This window comes from Phodopus roborovskii, unplaced genomic scaffold, assembly GCF_943737965.1.
Source record: "Phodopus roborovskii unplaced genomic scaffold, PHOROB, whole genome shotgun sequence".
In the NCBI taxonomy this organism is placed as follows: Eukaryota; Metazoa; Chordata; class Mammalia; order Rodentia; family Cricetidae; genus Phodopus; species Phodopus roborovskii.
In genome coordinates this window covers 28,202,388-28,229,209 of record NW_026126407.1, presented here as the reverse complement: position 1 = coordinate 28,229,209, position 26,822 = coordinate 28,202,388, and the positions used below count along the sequence as shown (strand labels likewise).

Below are 26,822 nucleotides of genomic sequence, written 5' to 3'. Positions count from 1 at the left end.
TAGAGAGGAGTTTTATTAGAAAGGGTGGAGGGGGGAAAGAAAAGAGATAGAAAGACACAGAGGCAGAGAGAGAAGAGGGAGACAGGAAAAGTCCTGTCTGCCCCAGTGTGTAAGGAGTAACGCCAGTGGGAAAGGGAGCGTAAGCGGGCGGGCGGGAGTCTGTTTTTTAAAGGGGTCCTTTGCACCTGCATGCAGACTACAAAATCATGGAACCCTGGACTGACCACGGTACTGCCTGAGAGACTCCCTTGGTCTGGCATTTCCTTTGGGTTCATATGGAGTTTTCTTTCTGACCATAGTTGTTCAGCTTGAATCCTATTCCCACCAAGGTCTTCCTTAGTTAAGCCTCTCTGTCCTTAAGCTGTCTAGGGTGGCCTTTAATTCAGAAGCCCCACTTCTTCCAGAGGCATCAACAGGATGGAATTCAGTATGGACTCTCCTGGGACAGCCCATGTGTGTGCTCCCCACCTGCACTATGAACACCAGACCACCATGGTCCACCCATCACTGACCCCAGCTTTACAAATTCTCATGTCCAGCCCTTTCCTCAAGGGACAGCCCTGGATTTTGACCACTTGGTGCTAGCCTGGGACCCTCTTACCATGGCCCACCTTCCAACCAACTTCCTCTCCAAACCCTACACACCAGCAGACCGGCTCAGAGTCTACCTACTGTCTGGGAGGAATTTGCCAAAAGCAACACGGTCAGGGGCTTTCTCTCCACAGCCTGCCACGGAGCAAGGCAGAGATTCTGATGAGGTACTCCCAGGACCAGGTGTCCCTGACCCAAGACTAGAGGGGTGCAGGCTCCTGGATATAGGGCCGGACAACTTGACCCACCAGGAGGCCTAGCTAGCTAGGCTTTGTGGGGACAGTGTAATGGAGCACGGTGGAGGAGGCAAAGGCAGCCAGCAGGGGATTGGGGGAGAAGCAGGCTCTGGGGGTGCTCTCCTGGGCCAAGGAGAGTTGTGGAAGGATATGGCTGAAAACTGGAGTCATCCTCATGACCTGCTCCCACAATTGACCCATCAGTACATTTATGACCCCTTTTCACACCCTGGTTCTGCCCATCCCCCCAGCCTTTCATAGGGACAGTAAAACCATCCCTCAGCAATGCTCTTGAAATGCAAATCAAACCACTTCCTGGTGCCCTTACACCTTCTATATGGGTTGAATTTCCCAAGATTTCCTGCTGGGAACCTCAGAGTGGGATATAAGATCTCAGAAGATAAAATTAGCTAAGATGAAGTCATTCTGGGTTAGGGTGGGTCCTTTCTCCAATTGACTGGTGTCCCTAAACAAGACTGAATGAAGACAAAGGGCCAGGAGAATGGAGTGGTGATAAGAGGTAGAAAATAGTGACTGTCCACCAGCCAAGTGCTGTTAGGGATTTTGGCAAGAGATCCCAGTCCAGGGACCAGCAACGAGGCAAGTGGCAAGGTCAGAAAAGGGCAGGACTGGAGTCCCACAGGCTCATCTCAGGGCAGCTGTGTGAGTGAGAGCCCCTGCTACCCTCTTGGTTCCCACAAAAGGATAAGTCATGTAGCAAGAACCACAACCATGTCCCTGCAGGGCCTGACAGCCAGCGTGGTTGCTAGGGGACATGAGCTGGCATTTGCAGGGCTGATGTCCACTACTGCAATTTTTCTGTCAGCCGTGAATAACTCTGGAGGCTGCAGTGGCTGTGCCCATCCACGCTGCCTGCCAAGGTCCAGGCCTGCGGCTGAAATTTGTAGGAAAGTGCATTGTCTGGGTTGGCCATAAAATCAATTTCATGCTGGTGGCAGCCCTGTTCCTGAACCACCGGAGAAGATGTCCATGCTGGAGCCCAGGCCTTGTGCTCTCTGGCCACTCTTGGGACATAGGCTTCACCCTCTAAGTGCTGAACTGCTTATAGAGCCAACAGTGATAGCAAGCAACCCACAGCGGGCTAGGTAAGGGGGCTCATACCCCTATAATCCCAGTTCTTGGGAGGGTGAGGCAGGATTGCCACCAATAATGTGAGGCTAGCCTGGGCTACAGAGTGAGTCTTAGCCCCAAACAAAATACAACAACCAACAATGGAGGCCACTGTCCTTGTGTGACCCCAAGGCCAGTTGGATGCTTACTTCCATTTCTTGGAAAAGGAAACAGAAGTAGCCACAGAGCTGGGGGGAAGGGCGCTAGAATCCGTGATGGGCCAGACCACCCAAGACCTCTTAACTCCCCATCCTGCACTTCAGAAGCAGGCCCAAGATGGCCTGGCCACTGCCACCATAGAGCTCTGCAGAGACCACCCCCCAATCCCCAGGTAGACTGCTTGGTGTTTTTCACTGGTATAAGTCACCAACATGTGGTCCTGGGAGGGCTCAAGGTTGGGTGTCACTGCTACCTAATGATGGTTTTCTTCTTCATCCCTGAGGATTCTGAGAAACAGTTTAGAAAGGGGTTCCTGTCAAAAGCCCCCAAGAGACTTTATAGAGTTCTAAGTGGGTTCTTACACCTCTTTCTAGACACTCAGATAAATGTCACCTGCCCTTGGAGGGGTCTCTAGTAGCCCTGTCTGCCCTGAGACTTTGGATCCTGCCCGACCAGCTTGCTGGCATACCAGCCCTTCACAGCCTCAGACAGTGGTCCCTGAACCAGTTGACACTGGGGTGGAGGATGGAAGGTCATAAGAGGACATATTTGCTCAGGAAAATCTACAGAACTGCAAACAGTCAATATTGCTTTTCCTGACCTCCATCCCCATCCTCAAAGTCCAAATCCAAAGTCAAGCTCCAGGCCAAAGAGACTAAGGATTCCTATAGTTCATCCTCCTGAGCCCCATCGGCTGCTGCATCCTGGGCAGGGATGGTCTTCCTCAGGAGGGGGCCACATCTGCTAGGTCCTCTGGGAAGCGAAAGAGGGACAGTTTGCACGGGAGACCTGGGGGTGGGGACTTGGGGAAGTCTCAGGACAACCCTGGAGGGAGCTGTGAACTGCCTGAGATGTGGTGGCTGCAATGCAATCAAGCTTTCCCCATCTGGCCTGACAACCAGGGACATGTGACTCTTACCACACAGCCTTCTGACCTGCTAAAGGACTTAGTGGTCGTCAGGCAGTAAGTTCCTCCTCAGGCCACCAGGGCCTGAGCCTCCTTACTCAGCCCCCAAGGCAGATGTCTGATAACAGGGAAGCTGAGAGGAGTCACTGCCACCTGTCACAGCACAGCACCTGCTAGGGTGCCCTACCCATTTGACTGACCGGCTCACTGAGGCACAGATAGGAAAAGCAGACAACAACAGGACTGTTTCCTAACACTGCCCAGGAAGACGTGACACTGACTTCTGAACCCTAGAATTTAATGTTCAGAAAGGAGATGCTAGAGCAGCTCCTGGGTACTGGTCCACACATGTTCACCTCCCGCAGCCCCCCTTGTACCACCAGGGACCAAGCCACACCGCTATCCTGTCTCCTAAAACAAAGACGGAAGTGTGTTATGTGGCTTACTCACCCAGGCCAGGCCTGGTGGAATGTCTCATGTTATGTGTCATCTGTCCCTTATTCCCTGTGCTGCCTGGTAGTTAGTCCGTGGGGTTCACATCCACCATTCACCTCTACCCACCCACCCAGTTCTGGCCAGCACAACCTTGCCTGGTAACTGGCCAATCCCTGCTCTCAATATCTCAGGACATACGCATCCTGGGTAAAACTGGCTCCTCCAACCCCAGTCACCATCCACAGAGGTCAGAGTGGGACTAAAAGCAATGGTTACTAGAATCCTTCCCTCCTGTTCCCACATGCCACCTTCACCAAGGACTGCGAAAGGACTGGAACAAGAAAGAATCAAAAGCCAGGCAATGGTGGCACCCACCTTTAACCGCAACACTCAGGAGGCAGAGGTAGGCAGATCTCTGTGAGTCTGAGGTCAACCTGGTCTACAGAGCTAGTTCCAGGACAACCAGGGCTACAGAGAAACCCTGGGGCGCGGGGGACGTGACAGGACGTGACGCAAAGACTAAGAGCCAGCAGAGTCTATGAGGCATCCCTTATCCCCCAGTATCTCCTGCTTCTATGCCCCTGAGCCCTTGGCAGTGCACACGGAGTAAGAGGCGAGGCCACTGGCCCACCAGGGTCACTTACCCTCTCTAGGTCCTGCCGCAGGTGGGTGAAAAGCTTCAGGCGGCGATACAGGACATCCTGCTCCTGTTGGGCCAAGTTGTCAACCTCGTCAGTCTTGGGTGTCAGCAGTGGCTGGTTAGCATTGGCTCTCCTCTTCAGCTTCCAGTACTGATAGATGAAGTCCACCAGAGCTTCCGCCAGGTCCAACCGTTCGGCCACCTCAGCCGGCTCCACCAGCTCATAGAAGTTCTCTTCTAGCTGCTGCAGCCGCTGCTTGCGCAGGGTCACCTTTTCCAGGTCCTCAATGGCCTGGCTGGGCTCCACGGGCTCAGAAGAAGGCTCATTCCGAGGGCCCCCGTCGCTGTGCTCCTGGCAGAGTGACTTGAACTTGACCTCATCGTTGTCGGCTAATATAGTCCGCATTTCCAGGCCACGGTCAAAGGCGCATGTGACATGGAATGCTGTGATGCAGGAAGGCATGGAACACTGGAGAGCAGGGAAAGACAGTGTCAGGCATTAAAGGAGCCCCAGGAAAAATGTAGGGGTTCATCTAGGGCGTGGTGGAGCATTCACAATATGCTGGGGAGGCCCTACATAAAATGGCATGGGCTCCAACATCCCACTGTGTTGAAAGAACTTTGGCAGGAGAAACAGGAACCCAGAGGCAGCTGGAAATCCCAGACACCCTGAAGGAGCCAACAACCAGAAGGTGATGACTCTCCTGGGGCCAAGAAACACTGTCCTGTGGGCAAAATGACTATGGGATTGGGAAGAGGGGGAGTTAAAATCAGTCACATCTTTCTTTATTATATTGTCATCAAAGCCAGGAGTCTGCCCCAGTTCTGCTCTCTGGGAGCAGCTGGATCCCTGCTTTCTCTCGTCCAAACAGCTAAAGGGTAGACCATCCCTCCCAGCCTTGGATGGGGACTGAACCACTGGAACCAGTTCATCATTGGTATACCCAACATAGACACCATAGCCCCAGCATTCAGAGCCTTTCTGGAAGGCTGATAGATGGAGTAGAGGCCTATTTGCAAAGTCAACTGTGTTCTTGGAAGAGATGAGAGGGACAGAAGTGTTCTTCCACCCCCACAGCATAGACCAGAAGCACCGCAACCCCTGCTTTGTGAGAAAAGCAAATCCACAGCTCCCTTCACCCGGATCAGAATTGTGGGGCTTGCCTTCATGTGTTTTGAAAGCCTTGGGTTATCCTAATGATCACTAAGACGGGGACCATCATCACAGGTAGACCAGTGTCATCTGTGTCAGGAAGGGCTATTTGCTGAGCTGCAGAGGAATCTAGATCTCCATTCCTCTCACGTGTCAGAGTTGCAGTCTAAAAGGTCATTTCTTTAAGCCCAGAGACACCTGTTCTCACAGAGAAGGCAATGTTCTCAGCACCCCATGGGTGTGGTCTGTCCCTATTCCTTGGAAGTCTGGGGATAAATGAAATGTGCCTTCCTGATGGGTAAGCACCAAGCATGGTCCCAGTCCTAAGCTGCGCAGGCCCATCAGTGACGCAGCCTCAGAGATAAGTGGTGATAAGTACTGGGGTTTTAGGCCCCCCAGGTGCCATCTGTCAGGTAAGAAGTAGCTCAAGGCAGCAGGGCAGAAGAGGCTACATACCTGGATGCAGGTGCCTGTGCACTCTTTGCAGAGGCTGCAAGACAGGGCCCAGCGGCTAGCTGGGATATGTGAGATCTTGGTAATGGGCTCCATCTTCTCTGGACAGCCAATGCTGACCTGGGCAGAAGACAGTGAGCAGCGTCAGGGCTCCAGTGGGAAGCTGTCTGCTGTAAGCAGGTAGTGCACGGACAGACAGAGCGGCGGCTGAACCCTCCCTGACTCATCACATGTAGAGTTTGAGTTCCCCACCCCAGCTCCATCAAGTACCTGATCACTTGGATCTAGTCCCAGAGTGTAGCTGGCTAGGAGAAGCATGTACCTGGGGGGTGTAGGCTCTGAGACAGAGGTGCATGTGTGCAGATGTATGTTCATGTGTGCCACAGCACAGGAATGGAGGTCAGAGGACAACTTGCAGGGGTCAGTCCTCTCCTTCCACTATGTAGGTCCCAGGGGCTGAACTCAGGTTGTCAGGCTTGGCAGCAAGCACCTTTACCTGCTGAGCCATCTTGCCAGCCCCCAAGGATGGGGTCAGTTTGTGTCTGTTGTAACCAGAAGAGAGGGTACTGAGAGGCAGTCCTGGTCTTTCTGATCAAGACCTGGCAAAAATAACCACTAACCCAAGAATGGCAAGGTGGACCTCACTGGGAACCCCTGGAGTGAGAACCAGGAAGGGCATGGCCGCATGCTGACAGGGTCTCCTAGCTTGCTTCTAGGCACAGACAGCAATGGACAGGGGTTTCAATTCATTAGAGCTAACCAAAACCCTGGTGAATTTTAGCATCTCATTTTATTTTATTATTATTATTTGGTTTTCAAGACAGGGTTTCTTCTGTGTAGCTTTGGGGCCTGTCCTGGCACTAGCTCTGTAGACCAGGCTGGCCTTAACTCACAGAAATCCACCTGCCTCTGCCCCCCAAGTTCTGGGATTAAAGGTGTGAGCTACCACTGCCTGGTGCATCTCATATTTTAAAGAAAATGGATGCCCACTGTGGATCCAGCCTGCTGTCATGGACCTCCCACATGACTCCAGCCACAGGCTACCTCTGCACTGCAATCCCAGACATAGGGGCAGGCCCACAGCCTGACTTCCTGCTGTTACCCTTTAGACTGAGGGATTATCTGTGTTCTGCTTGGTTTTGAGACTATCGCATAGCTCAGGCTAGTATCAAACTCAAGATGTAGCTGATGATGACGTTGAACCCTTTATCCTTATCTCCATCTTCCAAGTGCTGCATTTGCAGGTATATGCCAGCAAGGCTGGTTTCATTCTGATTTTAACCAAAGCCTTGTTTCAGTGGATCTCATAATCTGAGTCACCCTCTGCTTGACTGAAGGCTGGACCTCAAATCATCCTTACTGAATGTCCCAGTGGCTCATCACCCCGCTTCCCCCCCCCCAAAAAAAACTGCATCTGACCTATGACCAGGTTCACCAACAGTGTTCCCAGTTATTCCAAGACCTGTCTCTCTGAGTCTTCAATGGGAGTGCAACAGCCCCTTCTTTTCCTGTACTCACACCTAAATTCTGCCAGGCACAACCTGAGTTCTCCATAAACCCCTTCCCCACGATCTGTTTAGTGAAATCTTCTACCTCAGGAATCCACAGGGCACAGCTGACATGTACCCACTTGGTACCACTTCTTGTAGGCTTCAAGGCTCCTCCTCGCTTTGGGCAGAGCAGGCACTTGGGCTGAACTCCCAGGGCACATGTCCGGCACAGCCAGCTGCCTGTAGGCACCTTGAGGATCCCGTAGCATGCCTGGGAACAGAGCAGGTGGTCATGGGTCAGAGCAATTGGCAAATTGGCTATGTCTGGTCAGCGACTTGTCAGTGTCTCCAGGCTAAACTGGGTGGCAGAGAGTTCCTGAGGTGTGCGTTCCCATCATCTGGTAAAGGGATGGGGGCTGCTCCCAGATGGAAGACCCATGTTAGCCAGAAGTTCCTGACCAGCATGGGCTATAGGGAAAGCCTCAACTGCTTCTTAAATTGAACATAAAAGTGTTTCTAACCCTCTGAAGACCAAGGTCCAAATTTTCACCTTTTTTATATAGGAGTCTGTAGGAACAGTGGCCACTCTCCACTTCTGTCATTCCACGAGTGTAGGAGAGAAATGAAGCCAAGAGCTGCTGCACAGCTCAAGTCCCTGCTCCCCAGCATCCCAGGATCTGTCTAGGTCCCTAGTGACAGGGATGAAACTGTGGCAGCTGTATGTGCCTCAAAGTTGGGGACCAGAGTGCATCCCTGGTTTCAAATCTGGTCTGGAAAGAAGGCCACAGATACAAAGGACCCAGAGCCTCAGGATCCGAGACTGAGAAAGGGGATCTATGGGCTGGAGAGATGGCTCAGCTGTTAAGAACATTTGCTGCTCTTGCAGAGGACCCAAATTCAGTTTCCAAAACCCACATGGTGGCTGACGACCATATTTAACTCCAATTCTAGGGGATCCAATGTCCTCCTCTGGCCTCTCTGGGAATCAGGCACACACCTAATTCATTTATATATACAAGGCAAATTTTATATGTATAAGTATGTATTTATACATATAAAATAAAATGACTTTAAAAAATAAAGGCTGCCAGATTGTGGTGGCACACGCCTTCAGTCCCAGCACTTGGGGAACAGAGGCAGGCGGATCTCTGTGAGTTTGAGATCAGCCTGGTCTACAAGAGCTAGTTCTAGGACAGACTCCAAAGTCACAGAGAAACCCTGTCTCGAAAAAACAAAAAACATTAAAAAAAAAAAAAAAAAAAAAAAAAAAAGTTAACTGTGGGCTGAAGAGATGGCTCAGCAGTTAAGAGCACTGGCTGCTCATCCAGAGGACCTGAGTATAGTTCCCAACACCCACATCAGACAGCTCACAACTATCTCTAACTCTAGGTCTACAAGGATTGGCTGCCTCTGGCCTCCACAGGGACCCACCTACACAGGCATGTATACCTATTCCCACACACATCTAAAAAAAAAAAAATCTTAAAAAAGAAAAAATAGGGACTCTGGCTTACTCTGTCACAATAACAACAGCAAGAAGTAAAAGATTTATTTTTACTTATTTTATTATGTATACAGTGTCTGTCTGCATGCCAGAAGAGCACACCAGGTTTTATTACAGATGGTAGTGAGCCACCACATGGTTGCTGGGAACTGAACTCAGGACCTCTAGCTCTTAACCGCTGACCATCTCTCCAGCCCTATGTATTTCTTAAGTCAATTTACTGGGGACAGAACACAGCAGGTCACAGGCTACACGGAAAGGCTTGACAATTCTGCGAATAGGTTCTCCCCTTCCATCTGTATATGGGTATTGAACTCATGTCACCATGCTTTTAAGCAAGTGCTTTCACCCACTGAGCCATCTCACAGGCTCAGCCCTACTGTCTTTTACTAAGCAAATTTATCATAAACAATTTGCTCTTCGGGCGCACGTGGGGGGGGGTTGTTTGGGACAGTGCTAGGGACTGAATCCAAGACTTCATGAATATCAGGCAAGCATCCCACCGCTAAGTCACACCTATATCTCTGCTCTGATTGCTCACGTTTATTTACGGTTTACAAAACAGAGTTCCCCACTCACCAAAAGCCTACTAAGCTGTGAAGGACAGAGCAATGCTTGGTTCTCGGTCACTCTCTGATGGCACTGTCCCCCATTTGCAAAGTCAGGAAATTGAAGAGCTAAAGACCCAAGAAAGGGAGAAGACAGACTACCCAAAGGACACTAGCAGGACTAAGCCAAGGAGACCCTGGATGTTCCAGGTACTGCAAGACATTTATGTTACCAACTTCTCTGCCTCTAGTCCTTCTTAGGGATCTTGGTCCACAGTGCACATGCTCCTAGAACCAACTCAACCAGCCTCATCAAGGCTCACATGGTATGGAAGAGAGTGATAGGGTCCACTCACCTGGTGCACACAGACATTGCACTTGTCACAGAAGACCATCTCGTTGCCATCCTCGCCTTCAGGGGAGCGGCACACATCACAGACAACGTCCTCATCATACTCGATGCCCAGCCCCTCCTGTGTCTCAATGGCCTGTGCCATATTCTGGTGGCACAATGTCTCTAGCTCTTCTAGAACACGCTCTAACGTTAGCTCATCCAGCTCGGGCCTCTCTGTGGGCAGGACAGCAAAGGACACCATTAGTTCAGCAGGCTTTGTAGCAATCAGGGCAAATGTATCAGTAGTGTCATGGGGAAGGCTTCATCCATCCATCTACAGTGTGACCTGGACCTCAGCTCCACCAAGAACAACTGAACCACCCAATCCCAAAGGTTCCTGCCCATCACGGCTGCCTCACTGTCTACAACCTGCCAGCAACCACTCCCTCCGGAGTGTATGCATACGATATAGGGTGTCTCTGGGGTGCAGCTTGCTCCACGAGAAACCTACTGCTTTCATTATGCGTGCATTCATTAGCTGTGTACACGCAGATAATGGCCAGGCTCATCTTTCCTGGGACATGTCAAATAGGCTTCATCCGGGAGGTGCGGGCCTACTAACATCCAGTTCTACCTGCATGCTCACGGCATGTGTCATAGAGCCCCACGAATTACTTGCTATTTTTACCTTCCCTTGACAACTGTAGATACTCAGGAGGCAGAGACAATGAAAGCCACACCTGACAGCAAAGCTGTAGGGATGTCCCCGTCACAGACAGTTTTTCTGGATGTGTAGACACTATCAGGGGCTGGGAAGAAGATGGTCCCTGCCAGTTGCAATCACACACCTGGAACAGAAAGGTTACCTACCCATCTCCTTGAGCTCTGAGTTGAGGAGTTCCAACCAGTAGGCATCAATTTCATCCAGGTCATAGCGGCTGCCTCCCGGCCAATCAGGATGGGTGCCCTCACCAAGTGTGGGGCTATCTGGGGACACCTGTGTAGGGGGGCCTTTCAGTGGCGGGAGGATCCTGTGAAACCAAGAATGGTTCTCAGTCAGCCTGGGGAGGAACTGGTGGCCCTGGGTAAGACACGAGATGTCGATGCCCCACAGGGACCATCCCTCATATCCATCCCATCCCCTCTTTCCATTTCTTTCCTTGTTGCCAGTCTGCCTTACAGACTCCATTAGCTGTAGGTTTACAGGAATATTCGAGCCTTAGGGCAGAGTGAGGTCTAATGGGAACGGCATGTAGTAACGGTCCATCATAGTAACATCTGCCTTGCCCAGCCAGAGCTTTTCCAAACCTGGACCAGCCCTGCCTGGGTCTGCAGGACCTGTCCCAAATGCCATCCTGGACAATGCCCTGTGCCAGCTACTCGGGGACAAGTGACATAGAGCCAGCTGGATTCTAGACCCTTTGGCATACCCCTCCAAGCTAGGACCAAAGGCTATCTACATGGCTTCATAATCCCTGGGCCCTCCTCACCAACAGCCTGGAGGTGTCATTGTCTTGAGTTGAAGTGAGTCTGCCTGCTTTTCTCAGGAGTTTAATCCCTGCAGGGTTTCACTATATGACCCAGGAGAGGGCTTTCTGGATTAAAGACCTCTTGCCACAGGGCATGCTGGCCACACACCTTTACCCTCCCTATGGACCATTTCTTACTGTTTCATCTTGCCTCCTGAAACTTCCAAACTCGCAACACTCTCTTCAGATCCCACCCCGGCAGGACCAGGGCTCTCCCCACATTGTTCCCTAAGGTCCCCACTCCTCAAACAGAATACCTATCTTAGGCATTTGATGAGAGGATGGCTAGGATTAACATGAAGAAAGCTCTTAGGAAAGTGCTAGGTATTGAGGTAGGTAGGTGTGTGTGTGTGTGTATTAAGACCTCTAGATGTCAACCACCTTCCTCCTCCTAAAATGGGAAATAAGGGGCATTTGTGCCTCAGATGGGTGGGGTCCTCTTCATGCATCTGTGTGCTACCCATCAGATTTTGAGGCCAGTTCAAAATGCCAGCCCTTCCCATACCCCACTGGTTGCCATGGTTATTGTCTGGAGCCTGGCCTCCATCTGGCCAGCCCTGCCAGGCCTGAGAGGCCCCACACTTGCCCGGGAGGCCTCCTGGGGTCGGAGGCAGGGTTTGCCAAGGGCTGTGACTCAGCTCGGGCTGAGCAGGGAAGGGGAGGATTCAAGATGGCATAGGGACAGGACTGAGCCTCAGGGAGGGCCCCTGGCTTCAGGAAATGCCCTGGTGTCAGCAAAGGGACAGGATGCTGGGACAGGGAGGCAGGGGTACAATCAGGGAGAAAAGCCTGTATGTAGGCTTGGCGACCATTTGGACAAGGGGACAGGAAAGGTCAAAGGTTAAGGGTCAGCACTACCATTCCACATGCGAAGCCCTCATGAGAGTCTTAGGTGACAATGAAGGCAGAGCCCTCCTCCCACACCAAGTAGATAATGATTCCACATAGAAGCCAATACAATGCCCTCAGTCCAACCAACTGCTGCCTGTCCCAAGAAACTGTCACTCCAAATGAACATCTCTTAAAAGCACAGCCTATACTTCTGTCACAATCCAGCTTTGTGTGAGCTCTGTGCATATGCTTAGTTAAGTGTTGGAGCATCCCTATCTGAACAGCTACCTACTGTGTTAACACTAGCCACACCTATTTGCTTCACTAGTGCCACGTGGCTAGCCCTCTGGGGAGCCGGGGCTGAGGGACACACACCAGAAAGACATCTCCCACCGGGTGAGGACTGACCTGACCCTAAGCCAAGGCCCCACCCTCAACACAGCGGGTGGCAATGGGCTGGATGGGCCGGAATGGGGTGGAAGGAAAGCTTCCTCAAGACCACTTGGGAGAGCAGAGACTCTTCCAGAGAAGCAAACAGATGACAGAGGCTGCGTTTTCCCCCTGGGCCAAGTCTAAAGGGACAGCACAAACCCTGAGGGGCAGATTTTAGGCCATGAATCGGGCAGAACTACCCAAAGGCCAGGAAGGGGCAGAGGCGTCTGGCTGGGACAGCATATGGGCTCGAGCAGTCAGGCTATACCTAATGTTCTCACTCCAGGCCTCACAGGGACAGCCCAGGGTTTGTTACTGTGGTCTGTCGTTTCCTGGCCCAGCGGCCTACTAGGCCCCATAGGAAATTCCCCAGAATTTCCCAACTTCCTCATCTATAAAATGGGGACAGTACTATGTACCCTAAAAGTGTGATCACTGAATGATGGAGAGAGGCTTGACTTGGGAGGCTCTCAGTGTCCCCCAAGGTAGATGCCACAAAGGCTTCCAGTAGGCCCAGCAGTAGGGAGGCCCCAGGCAGGTGGGAGTGCTCATCTCAGGGACACTGGGAAACACATTTGCCCACCTCAGTTACATCTTCCCTGAGTACAGGGAGGCTGTGAGTATCTTAACTCATGTCAGTCTAGCACAACCATAAGAATGCTATGAGTGGGGCTGGAGAGATGGCTCAGAGGTTAAGAGCACTGACTGCTCTTCCAAGGGACCAGGGTTCAATTCCCAACACCCATATGGTGTCTAATCACTATCTATAACTCTTAATTCCAAGAGGATCCAACACCTTCTTCTGGCCTCTGTGGGCACACATACAGGCAAAACACCCCCACACACAAAATAAAAATGAAATAAACCTCTCTAAAACAAAACAAAAAAAGATGTAGATGTATTATATATCCTTATATAGTAAGTTCAAGATCAGCCTGGAACACATGAGACCGTGTCTCAAAAAACAAAAAAAGTTTTACAATGAAACAAGTAAATCTGATGAAGGATTCTAGGTTTAGGATTATACTAGGATTATACCAGCAGATGTTCCCAGAAGCATCTGACATTGTGACATTGACATCAAGTCAAGAGGTCCGACTCCTGGGTGACTCCCATCAGGGCTTCTCTGTTCAGTGGCTAGCCTATCCCTCCTTCATCCCCCTGGCCTTGCGCATATGGTGACAAGTTGGCATGAGTATTCTCACTTAATCCCGACTCCCATCTCCAGGTGGTCACTGGTACTAATATCATTCTCATTTCACAGAGGAGCAGACTGCCTTGGAGAAGTCAGGTCAGGGCACCTTGGAGTGGCAAGGTCAGGGCACAAAACTCACTAGGATCTTGGCCCATGTTACAGGCCCCAGGAGGAATGAGGATAGTAAGAATGAATGAATGAATGAATGAATGAATGTGTTCCCAGGCACTTCAGATGGGCCCAAGCTTCCAGACTCTCAGAGGGCCCCAGACGCTGATGCCACTGGAGGAAAGAAAGGCCTTCCCACATTCAGTCCCTCAGAATACCTGGGTTGGCTGAGTCTCCCTTGCCTGCAATCCTACCACAGGGCTTGCATGAAGCAGGCTCTTCACAGATGTGGTTGCCAATGTCAAAGGCGGGGACAGCTGTGACCTCTGCCCCCAGCTTCAATAAACTTGGTCTCAAAAGCAAAAGCTGTTTAGCTGCCAACTCCAAGAAGGGGCACTAACACAAACTGCCCACCTCAGGTGAGCTGATGGGATGGAAAGCCAGACCACCCGTCCCTCAGGTTCAGAATGAAACACTTGAGTACATTCCAAAGTTTAAGATAAGGCCATATGTGGTTATACCCCACAAGCCCAGCAGGTATGAAGCCCCTGAGGATGCTACTTTGACCCAGCCTATAGGACAGACTCCTCAGCTGGTGACCCAGTCCTACAGGACAAACTCCTCAGTGGGTGACACCAACAAGTGCTTCTTAGGCCTCTACTGAGAGATGGGCACCAGGATCCTCCCTCTAAGTTATTTGAAGGGTGGTTTAAGAGAACTTCAGAACATGGCTTATTCTCATTGTAAGGGATGGGCAAAAGCCTGGAGATTTCCCTAGTCCTCTCTACCTGCTGTGTGGAATGGCAACATTCTAGCCCTAGCCCGTTCTGTAACACCCGCTATATGCAGGTCCCACCCTGGGTCTTTCGGAGATGCATCATTTACTACACCTCCAACCACAAGGGAAACAATTATCACCCTTATTTCAGAAACAAGAAAAACGAGGCCCAGAAAGATTACATCGCTGGTTCAAGGTCCTATTGAAGGTAAGAGGCAATTTGGACCAAGGTAATCTGGCTTCAGAGCTGAGTTCAAACCCAAAGATTCAAAGGTAACCCTACCAGGATTTTTGGACCGATGTGTTTTTTGTTGTTGCTGTATGGCAAGAGAATTAACCACTAAAAGAGACAGGCTAGGAAGGAATCCTGGAACTGGTAAGCCTCTTACCAAACCAGCCCCCCCTTAATGCCCTGCCCCAATGGTCCTAGCCTGGCCACCTGGCTCACCTCACCACAGGCTCTGGAATGGCCTCTGCTCCAGCAGGTACCTGCACACCTTTCTCCCATTCTTGTCGCCAAGGGTCCGCCAGAATATAGTAGTCATCCGGGCTGAGCTGGTATGAATCTGGGATCTTCATAGCTGTGATCAAGTCTGTCCGGAAAACCTAGCAGAGGTGAGAGGGTGAAAAGTCTTCATGTTACCTGAGAGAGGCGGCTTCATAGGTCAGGGGTCAGGCAAGCAGAGCAGCACAAAGCAGGGCCAGTGAAATGGCCAGGCAGAAAATGGACTGTGCTGCCAAGCCACCGAGCTTGATGACCTGAGTTCAATATCTGGGACCCACATGTAAAAGGAAATATTCCTGCAAACTGTCCTTTATCTTACAGAATAGAGCAAGAGAGAAACAGAGAATAGAGAAAGAAAGCAGACTGATAGGTCCCTCACCAAAATGCAGCTGCCCCCTTCATCCCAAGTCCCGATGAGCTTAACCTGGCCTCCTGGCACACACACACACACACACACACATACTCCAAGAGTAGAAAGGTCACCTTCGAACACAACACTACTGCTCTGTGAATGTTCTGGGACTTTCCTCTGGAGGGTTAAAACTGTGCTACAGATTTGCACCCAGAGGCACAAGTGTATGTATGATACGAGGCACCGGTCCCAGGAAGGAAGACGTGGGCCTTCTACAAAGAGTTCCAAGTTCCCTCAAAGACACTCTACATGCCACCAGAGGGGCTCTAGTGCCAGCCTTCACTGGCATGTGGTGGGGGAGGAAGACCTTTGTCTTCTGTCACCCTTGTCTGTCCTGAATCACCACGAAGCCATGCTTTGGGGTTTCTTCTGCCAGCCCTCTGCTCCCTCACTAGGAAACCTGTTCTTTGCATTGTCCTGCCTGTGGCCTTCTGACTTCTACCTCAGAATAACATCTTTCCCGCCTCTGCAAACCCCCAAAGTGTTGTTATTGAATACAATGCTACCTTTAGACACCTTGTGACTTACTCAAGTCCCAACTTTCCCAGCAGTCATCACTTGAGAATCATAAGCTCCTATCGATGAGAGGGGAGAAACCACTTCAAGGAGACTTCAAGGGCCCAAGCCCCGCCTCCCACCACAGTCCACCAAGGCCCTTTTGCAAAGTCAACACCCACTGACTGAGTCCAGGGCTGTCAGTGCACAGCCCTCTGGAGGCTCTTGACAAACCCATTCAGCCATAACCCAGCTGCTGGGGCCAGCTCACTGGCTGTGTGCACCTCGTGAATCGAGGACCACAGCCACAGGAAAACAGCTGAATGGGTTCATGGACGGACCTAGAATCAACATCTCGAAGAATCTAATTAATATCTGCATCTAGCTGGAAAGGGCTCTGACTTGAAAAAAGGTCAAGTTTCTTGAAGACTCTATTTGCCAATATAATTTAACTGTTAATACTAACACCCTAACATTTAATTAGGGTGCCAGTGTGAAAAAATTAAAACCAGATTAGATTAAATGCTAATTAAACAGAAGATGGAATGGGTCTAGGATTTCACAGTCCTGATAATTTACATATCTTATTAGCAAGCAGCAACAGAGCTAAGACAAGAGAGCAAACCCAGGCACTTTCGAAAGGCCCCATGGGGCTTCTGGAGACTCCGTAGCACAGTAGTGCTGTGACTGGGTTTTTTCCCTAGGGGCTTCAACACAGGATCTAGTACAACCAAGATCTGGGCTGATCTAGAACTCCCTTAAACTTCTCAGTGGTGGGACATCCCAGACCCAGGGACCCTTTGAACTGCCACATCCAAAAACCAACCTCTAAAGAGGCAATGTGGTTGGAAATATCCTGCTGGGACATGGCTGAGGTCCCAGTGCTTAGGAGGCAGAGGCAGAAGTTTTACAGAGTGAGTTCCAGGCCAGGCAGAATACCTCAGCATCAAAGCGCTGGGGATGTAGCTAAGTTGCTTGCCTAACATGAAGGAAGCCCTGGGCTCGATCCCCAGCACTGGGTGTGCTGGAACATACAATTTCAGCGCTGCAGGGTCGGTGGGGATGGAGGCCGGAGAGTAAGTTCAAGGCCACCCCCCCCCCTACAAGGTTCAAGGCCAGCACTGGCTAGGAGTTGTCTTAAATAAAATCATCCTGCAGTTTCCTCATCCTAGCCTTTAGGGACCTTTACTCACCATCAACTCTGGGCCTGCAGGATACTCTTCCACCCACCCCCAGTCACATTCTAATTACCTACACACACAGACACTGTCTGCTTTGCGTGTGTAATATTTCTTGTCCTTTCTCCTGCCACACGCTGTCCTGTTGTGAGGTGTTTCCAGTGCTTGGTGCCAAACACAAGGACTTCATAAGTGCTGTGAGCACTTACAAGTAAGAGTGAGATGCAAACCGGAGACCTCAGAGGCAGAGACCCTCAACCACATGGACCTACATGAGGGCTGAGAGCTAAGCAGGCCCCTCCCCCATTCCTCAGGGCCACCGAGGAGCCCGTGCTGAATCTGGAGTGACCAGGGTGCCAGGTCATACCACCGGCAGAGAGGCAGCCCCGACTTTAGCACTGAGGGCCAGGTTCTAAGACAGTTCTAAGTTTTGTCCCTGTCACTAGGAACAGGTGATAGTACATTAGTGGCCCTTTTAGGCAGGATTCAGGGAAACTCCAAAACCACTGCTTGTACCAGTTACCTCACATTCGTAGTTTTTAAGAGTTGTGTTTTAAAAAGTAATTTTCAGCAGGGGACTTAGCTCAGCAGGTGGAACAGGCACCTAGCATACCCACAGGCTTGGGTTCAATTTCCAGCACCACTAAAACCGAGCAGTCATTGTGCACACCTGTAATCTAAGCACTCAGGAGAGGGAGGCAGGAAGAACAGAAGTTCGAGGCTGGGCAAGAAAGGAGGCTCAGTAAATAAAAGCACTTTTCTACACCATAGGCCTGATGACCTGCCTTCAATACCCAGAACCACATGCATGGAGGGGGCTCAGATGGGCCTGGTGTACACGTGCACACACATACACAGAGTTCAAGCTACACAATGGGGCTGCGTGAGACCCTTGGACAGCTTTTGGTTTTTGAGGCAGAATCCATAACTGAAAATTGGTTTCAGCTTCCTGCTTTAGCCAGCCCCCCCCAATTCTTGATTTATGGATGTGCCAGCACATTCAGAGAGAGCTGTTCTTATACTCACTATTAGTCCTACACTAAGTCCAAGAGGTGGGTGGTACCACCACACCTCCACCACCATCTCCCCACACCCTTGGGATACAGGGGACTGCTCAGTAGTACTTCTGCATTAGCCCGAAGACAAATCAGGTGGATTCCCAAAGAAGAATATGCAAATCTAATGGAGGCCTTTAGAAGCACCAAATCCTGCAGTGGCTTCCCACAAGAGGGTCTTCGTGTGAATACAGTCACCTAGAACACACCTGTGATGCTTCTGAGGGATGATCTCCATTAGGTTAATTGAAGTGACAGAACCCATGCTAATTCTAGGTGCCAATATTCTACAGGCTGGGGTCCCAAACTGAATAAAAGGGTTGAAAGTGAGTCAGGCATGGTAAGACACTCTTTAATCCCAGCAGAGGCAGGTAGATCTGAGTTTGAGGCCAGCCTGGTTTACAGAGTGAGCTCCAGGACAGCCAGGGCTAAACAGGCAAACTAATGGCAAAATGGGAGGAAAAAAAAGTTGAACATGAGCTAAGCACTAGCATCCATCTGTCTCTGCTTCTTACTATAAATGTAAGGTGACCACCCACTTCAAGCTCCTATGACCACAACTGAATTCGTTCTCCTTTATTTTGTCAGCAACAGGTGTGGTGACTAAAGAAGTTTCCCAGGTCCTGTGGCTGCACAATTGTCCTTGTAGTCAGTCAACCAAGCACTTTTTTTTTTTTTTTTACCTTCTGCACATCTCCCACGTCAAAGTAGGACCAACATGCTTCATATCCCTTCCACCCCCAACCTGGCCCTCAGAGATCCTAGGAAGCTCTGCCTGGGTCTTGGGCTTTGTCTACACTGCCAAAGTCCCGGTTATTGGAATCGCCTGGTTTCCTGATACATCTTCCCTGATACATGAGCTCAGTGATGCACACAGGGCCTGGCACATGCTAGGTGCTGACTCCAGATGTCTGAACGGCTCAACACTTCGGTCTCAGTTGCAGGGTACTCAGTGGCCTGTTTCCTAACCTGCATATCTTTTTGTTTGAACTACCAGAGGTTAAGCTTGGAAAAAAGCTTAATGATTTTCCTAAAACTCCTTTGAATAATTTATGAAAACTAAATATAGAATAAAACAGATACCGATGAACAGAAGTCTTGCTGTGGCAAGAAAGTTGAGGGGCTGGAAAACAAGCAATTTGCTTAGACTATGAATGTTTACTACTCTTCTCTTTTGGTTGTCTTTAAAGGTCTGCTGCCTAGCAACCAAGTTCTGCTGAGCTGCCAGGACTGTAGCTTTCTCTAACCATACAAAGGAGGCTTCGGCTTCAGACTCTATAATCAACCCAAGGGCCAGGGGTTCAAAGGCCACCCTAAAGGAACCAAAGACCTCACTCTGCCCACATATGAGGATGTCAGCCTGGAGCTCGCGACAAGATCCTGCCCCACAGTTCCTTTTCATGAGACCATAGGCTATTTATTTTCTGTATCTGCTGCTCAGGAAAAGTTGAAAACATGTTCCAAGGGAGTATCTATGCAGTTGGAGTGACCTCCAAAACCCAATAATGACAACAGGCAACTTTCAAAGTACACTGACACTAGGTCAGGAGGCACAGAGAAATTTTATAGCACAATGTGTGATCTGTGGCTTGAAACGCTTGAACCTGGAAACTCAGGTCTGTTTCCTTTTCTTTAGGGCTGGATGACTGAGGAAGTCTGGCTATTCCAGAAAGACTCAGCAGGTAACATAATTACAAAGGGACCGGGGGTATAGCTCTGTGGATGGAGCACTTGATTAAAAGACAGGAAGCCCTGGGTTTGATCCCCAGTACTACATAAACTGGGTGTAGTAGCACGTGCCTGTACCTCCAGCATTTGAGAGGTAGAGGCTCAAGCATGGTAAGTTCAAGACTGTCCTTAGCCATATAGTGAATCTGAAGCCATCCTGGGCTACATGAGACCATTTCAATAAACACACACACACACACCAATCTCATGTAATAAGCCACATAAGACAGGTACTGCATGTATCCTATGTTCAGTTCTATCCTGTAGCACCATCCTCCAATATTTAGTGACTCCTGAGGAAATGCTTGTGAAATGGGTGGGTAAATAAATAAAAAGCAAAACAACACACCAACAAACCCCCCAAGATTTCCCTGAAGTATGAATAACTCTGGAAAGTTCCTGTCAGGCACAGATCGTGTATATGTGTGTAGGGGAGAACCCAGAAATGGCTTCTGAGCACTGTCCCAAAGCCAGTGTACACAGTTTTGGCCAGGACCTACTTCTCCCTATCATTCCTGCCCAAGGATGCTTTGAGCATCTGTCCTGAACCTCATTTTATTTATTTATTTATTTTTAAGGTAGAGCCTTAGGTAGCCCAGGCTGGCCTCAAATGTTCTATGCAGCTGAGGTTGATCATGAACTGTCTGTCCTCTTGCCTCTGCCCCTTGGGTCCTGAGATTACAGGTATGCAACACATGTTTATGAGATATTAGGAATCGAACCCAGGGATCCATGCATGCTAGGTTAAACATTCTACCAACTGAGTTATACTGCATCCTCTGGAACTCACTTTATTATTGTGTGTGTGTGTGAGTCTCAGTGTATGCCCTTTGTGAGCAGGGGCCTATGGAGGGCAGAAAAGAGTGTTAGATGCCCTGGAACTGGAGTTCCAGGGGGCTGTGAGCCACCTATTGAGTGCTAAGAACCAAACTCAGGTTCTCAGGCCAGTGCTCCTATTTGCTGGGCCGTCTCCCCAACCCCAGGAACCTCATTTTAACCACAGTTGTCTCCTGGGTGTCCTATCTTATCAGAAATAACATTTTGTAGTGCTAAGGCATAGTTCAAGTGCCAAACACCTTCCCTACACTGCCGGCCTCATGCCTGCTCCCCTATTTCACAGAAACCACTTGTTTCAGGTCTGTCTTGAGCCACTTTAGTGCTTACACACCCGAGCCAGCCAGACATTTATTTCATCTTTTAAGTAATCTTTTCTGGGCTGGAACCTGATACAGTTTCTCAGCCAAGAGCAAATTTACATTGCTTATTAGGTATGTAATCCCAGACAGGGGTTCAGGCAATAGTCACCTCCACCCAGCTCCAGCCTCAAGCTAGCACGGAGCCAAGCCAGTCAGGTGCTCAAAAACACTGAAAAACCACTCGACATCTCTCTCTTATGTTCATGAGGATAACAGCACTTCCTGCTCTTAAAGAGAATTTATGACACACATTTCCTTTGCAAGACAAATCCCAGAGGCCAGGAGGCTTTTCCAGCTGGCGGGAAGAGCTCCATTTCTGTCTCCACTAGAAGTGGATCTGGCCCTATCTATCCACCACCCAAGTGAAGTCTCAGAGAGCAAGTGCCTGAACTGGAGGAAGAACATCTGCACCCCACCCCCACCCAACTGGCTGGAAATCTGGATCTAATAGGGACAAGCAGGGGAGTTCTTTGGGGGCTCTCCTGTTGCGTGTGGGCACTCTGGTACTCTGCATATGATGACACATGACACCACAATGGGTTTTTTTGGTTTTGTCTGTGTTTGAGTCAGGGTCTCCAGACCAGAACCACGCTGGCCTCTAATTCAATTTACAGTGGAGGACGACCTTGAGTATCTGATCCTCCTGCCTCCACCTCCTGAATACACCACCATGTTCAGTACATTCAGACCTGGGGATTAAACCGAGGGCTTAGGACACACTGCATAATAGCTATACTCCCACCAGCCCATCCTCGGTCTGCTTGTTTTTAGACAGGGTCTCATGCAGCCCAGACTAGACTTGGGTATGGTTAAGGATGACTTTGAATTTCTGGTTTATTTGTGTATATGCTGTGTGTGGAAGGGGTAGAAGTGTGCTGGGGCACTTGTGGGTAGGCTGGAGAACAACATTCTCTCCTTCTGCTGTGACTCCGGCAGTCAGGTTTACTTGGCAGCCACTTTTACCTGCTGAGCAAGTTTGGTGGCCTGGTAAGCTTTAACTTCTAAACTTCCTGCCATTGTAAGATGTATGAGGTGCTGGGGATCCAACTCAGGACCTCATGCATGCCAGACAGATGGGCTCTAACAACCGAACTGCATCCCCAGCCCTGACCACTGATTTGATACATTCTTATTCCAACATCTGATCGTCATCTCTGCACTCCAGGATTATTTTCCGGTTTTGACCCAACAAACACCACATCATCTTTCTTTCAGTATAGATCTGATCTTTTATGTTGTTTTGAGGGGCTGCAATGCCAGGACAGGGGGTGTCCTCACCTAGCTTTTTAGGACGCATCTGGGAACATCCTATTGATGTTTGCAGAGGGGGGTTTCTCTTTCTTAGCTAGACCCAGTATGGACATGGAGTGGGATATCAGGAAAAGGCCACTGTAGAATGTGCAAAGGGCCCATTCCCTTCTCTGGGGGCATTCACTCCTCGGAAGAACCTACAGAGGAGCAGACCGTAGGATCCCAACTCCTACCTTCCCTGTTCTGGGACCAGTCAAAGTAGCCATCTCTCCTGACACTCATCCATCCCACTCTCTTCCGGAACCCTCCTCTTTGTGAGTTTGGATAAATGGCTCCCATAGGCTCATGTGTTTGAATGCTTGGTCCCTAGTTGGTGGACTGTCTAGGAAGGATTAGGAGGTGTGGCCTTGCTGGAGATGTGGCACTAGGGATGGGCTTGGTGGATTCAAAAGCCCACACGAGGCCCAATATCTCTGCCATATGCTTGTAGATCAAACAAGAGCTCTCAGGTACCTGCCTGCCTGCCACCGGGCTTCCTGCCATGATCATGGACTAACCTGAAACTGTAAGTAAGCCCCCAATTAAACACTTACTTTTGTAAACTGCCTAGGTCACAGTGTGTCTTCACAGCAGTAGAAGAGTAACTAAGAGCATCTCCCAAGTTCCATGGGTATTGGGGAAAAGTCAGCCATATCCCCAGGAAAGGGTCCAGGCAGGCTCAGAGAGGAGTCACTTGCAAAGGGCTCCAAAGCTCCTCAGAGGCAAAGTGGGCTGTACTTCCCCCAGTGATGCATCCCCTAAAGCATCCGCATCTAGCCAGGCTTCCCAGGCACCCTCTGTGCTGGCTGATCTCATTCCAGGGCAGTGGACTCACTGGCTTCACTTCTCCCCGAGAAATCCATGCTGCCTGGCCTGCCCTTCATCCCTAGGCATGAGGAAGACACCAACCACAGGGCAGCCTCTAGGTCTCTCCCAGAGCCATCCCTAGCACCCAGGTAGTCCCCTGCCCACTCCCAAGGGAGGGTGGGGGGAAAGGGGACAACATGACACTAGCCAGGGGGATGTGTAGGAAGGCCCCTTTACTGGCTCTCGATTAGATACTGTCTGCCACTTAACAAGCTAGCCAGGAGCAAGGAGCCTGGACCTGTTATCTTGGGGAAAATTAAGGCCAAGCTCTGAGCCTGTTCCCCAGCAGGAAGGCTCTTACCTATTTAAGTACTGGCCTCTACCTAGGGGTAGATCACTGGTGTTGGATTATCAAAGATGATCTCTGGCTGCAACGGACATCGGATTCTATGAAGTCACAGTTCATGGAGGAAATGCCAATGCTACCGGGCCAGAGAGCAGAAGCCAGAATGCCAAGACTCCAGCGGAATTCACCGTGCCAGTTCCTCAGACTGGGGTTCTCTCTCTCTCTGAATTTAAGGTCCCTGCCTTCCTTTCCATGGCCTAAAGGCAGACTCCAACTCAGCCTGGAACCCCTTTTTCCCTTCAGCTCAGGGAGAGGACTGGGTAAAAAGCCACAGGGAAAAGCTCGCTCCAGCCCTGTCCAGGGTCCTGACTCTTGGTCAGTGCTCTGTGGACCTGAACCATGTTGGTGTGAAGAACACCCCACAGGTAGGCAAGTGAGGGTTTTTTTGTTTTTTCTAAACCTACCCCTCAGCTATTCTACAGTACACCACATTTCCACTACTAGTTCAATGCTAAGCACTGTGGTTCCTCAAGTTCTCTACTCCACTACTGGACAAACAGGAATTAAACAGGGATGGAAAACAGCTTCCTTAGTTCTACAGCTACCAGAGCGTGGTTTCTGTGCCACAATAGGAGCACAGAATGTGACCACCTGACAGTTATCCCACAAGGCACTGGGCAGACGGGGCTCCCAAGAACCTCTTTTGTTAGGGTGACTGGAGCCTTTGACTTCTAAGCCAGTTCACACTCTTGCCGCCAAGTCCATCGGTGCTTTCTCCTCTGTCCCACCGTAACTCAGAATTTATACCAGCCATGGCTCAAGCCTCTCACTCAGAGGATGAGGAAAACCTCTCAGGCTGCTCTCCAGCCTGCTGTGGGAGGAAAAAGGTTTGGCTGCAGTTCAAGGCAGGGAAGACTCTTTAGTCCTCAGGGTGGACGTCAAAGCCACATGCAGGGGCTCCTGGTCTGGGCCAGGGCCATGCACAGCTAGTCCCCAGAATGTGCCTTTACAGAGGTTGAAGTCTATTTTTAGATACAAAGCCCCTGGGCTGGAAAACCCAAGAGGCAGGGGAATTTTCTGCCCCCATGCAAATTGCTCTTTCTTCTCAGCCTTACAGACACCTGTTTCCTCCTAGGGTTGATCCCAGCCAGTGTAGAAGGCCCCTCATCCCCCACAAGCTTGGAGGGGGTGGGGCAGGGGACAAGATGGCTCCCTCAGGAGTTTCCCTATCTCATGCCAATACACAGACCCACAGGGAAGCTGGAAGCGGCCAGGATTCTCAGAGGCAACATCCTCAGGTCCTAAAAAGAGCTTGGCAGTTCCTGCCTCCCAGGACCAGGAGGGCCACGTATACAATGTTACTCAATCTAGGAAGAGGCACAGCCTCCCAAGAGCACACCTTTTATTTTTTGCTTCCCAACACATATTTGGTATACTCTGTCCTCCCAAGCCAGCTATGGAGGGTAGAGAAGAGCCCGTGTGCTCTTAACCTTGAGCATCAGCATCCAATTCCCCAGAGACACCTCCATCCCACTTCCTCTCAACCCTGGTTTGGAAGGTATCAAGGCTGGCAGGTAAAGATGCTTGCTGCCAAGCCTAAGGGCCTGAATTTGACCCTTGGGACCCAAATGGCAGAAAGAGTCAACTTCTTCTTCAAGTTGTTCCCTGTCCTCCACATGCATGCCATGATACCTACATGTGTTCATGTGTACCTATGGATTACACACACACTAGACACTGTAACTTAAAAGGAAGATGGGAGATCACTCCTATAGGTTCCCAATCCCACCTCCCAAGGGAAGGGTCCTGAAGCAGGGCATCTTGGGAGGCAAGGAGTCACCTGTTAAGTAGAAAGCTCCAGGGAAGACCACCTAAGAACATATAGGACGACCACCCCAAACACACATCCAGGGGCCGGTAAAATCTGACACCAAAAGTCCCTAGTGGAGAACAAAAGAAGAGGGGGTTGTGGCCGGGAATAGATGAGGTCTTTGACCCCACACCAACCACAGAGCAGCTGCAAGTGTAAGGGCCAGGTTGGAAAAGCCCTCAAAGTTCTCCCAGCCACTTTATTTACTTGTGGCTTTTCAAAAATAACATGATTATGGATTATGCCTGATGTGGGGACACACACCTTTAGCCTTTAGTCCCATCACCTGAGAGGTAGAGGCAGGTAAGTCTCTACGAGTCTGAGGTCAGCCTGCTCTACATAGTATGTTCCAGGCCAGCCAGGGCTACACACAGAAACCCTGTCCCACAACAATAAACACACCAGATTATATCACTGCCTTGTTTATGAGCATTCAAAGGATTCTCTTGGGTAAAGAAGAACAGCTTAGATGAACTGGTCCCCAATCATTCCATCCTGCTACACTGGTCACCTTTGGCCCTCTGCCAAGAACACGTGGCCTTCATACATCTGCTCAGCCTGTTCTCACTTCCCACAGGTGTCTTCTCCAGTCACTTCCCCAGCCCAGCCTCATCCTTCCTGGAATCTTACCACCACTATTTACCTCTGAGGGCTTCTTTTCGTTCTGCCGGGGCCAGCCCGACTTGGTACTGCTGGGTAGTTTGGAACATCGTGATGCTGATGTGGAAGTCACGTGACCTGCAGAGAGAACACAGGCCATGAAGGGTCCTGGGGGGGGGGGTCAGAAACAGTACCTAACCACATCGAAGATAGCAAGTCTTGAGGACTGCCCCAGCTTCTAAGATCAGGAGGTGGGAGGCAGTGTCCCTGCTCTGTGTCCTAACCTTTCCACAGACCAATGGAAATACAAAGGCTACTCCACTCACCACTGAAAGAGGTTTAAGAAATCAAAGGCAGTTATCAGCTGGTTCTGTGGCTTAAAAAACAAGCCCCTGGCCCTGAGGTTCTGTTCCTACTTGGTCAAAGATTGCTGGAACATCCCATGCCCCGTCTCCAGTCTGCCCCAGGTTAGGAGCATCAGGGCATTCCTGTAGGCACTGGTAGATTATAGTGGCAGGGTAGGGCATGAATCTGGGCAGACCCAGAGACTACAGGCTAGATCTAAGTTAACCTCCTAGCTAGCACAGGTGAATGATTTGATCTGGAAGGGGTGGATAGGTGATGGCTAGTATTAACTGCAACGGCAATAGGATCTAGAGTCACCCAGGACGTACATAAGCCTCCAGCATACCTGTGGCTAACTTCTGGCCAGGACTATTTTGTCTATTCTGGTTAAAGAAGGAAGACCCACACTAAAGTGACCAGCACCCTGACACACACACACACACACACACACACACACACACACAAGCTTGGCATCCTAGACAGTATAAAAAGGAGAAAGCATTCACCTCTCTCTCTCCTCTTCTCAATTGCAGAAACTACT

General features: G+C 50.2%; 1 protein-coding gene across 5 annotated transcripts in view; it reads right to left on the bottom strand.

Moving 5' to 3' along the window:
- Positions 1 to 26,822, bottom strand: part of Jade2 (jade family PHD finger 2) — a 48,297-nt gene that overhangs the window by 9,035 nt on the left and 12,440 nt on the right. For all 5 annotated transcript variants that reach the window (XM_051180738.1, XM_051180741.1, XM_051180743.1 and 2 more), the window contains exons 3-9: positions 25,980 to 26,074; positions 14,903 to 15,060; positions 10,452 to 10,612; positions 9,604 to 9,815; positions 7,299 to 7,466; positions 5,709 to 5,825; positions 4,104 to 4,568 (exon numbers count right to left, since the gene is read on the bottom strand). In XM_051180738.1, the coding sequence (XP_051036695.1) occupies positions 4,104 to 4,568; positions 5,709 to 5,825; positions 7,299 to 7,466; positions 9,604 to 9,815; positions 10,452 to 10,612; positions 14,903 to 15,060; positions 25,980 to 26,074 (1,376 nt within the window). The remainder of the gene's footprint in view (positions 1 to 4,103; positions 4,569 to 5,708; positions 5,826 to 7,298; positions 7,467 to 9,603; positions 9,816 to 10,451; positions 10,613 to 14,902; positions 15,061 to 25,979; positions 26,075 to 26,822) is intronic.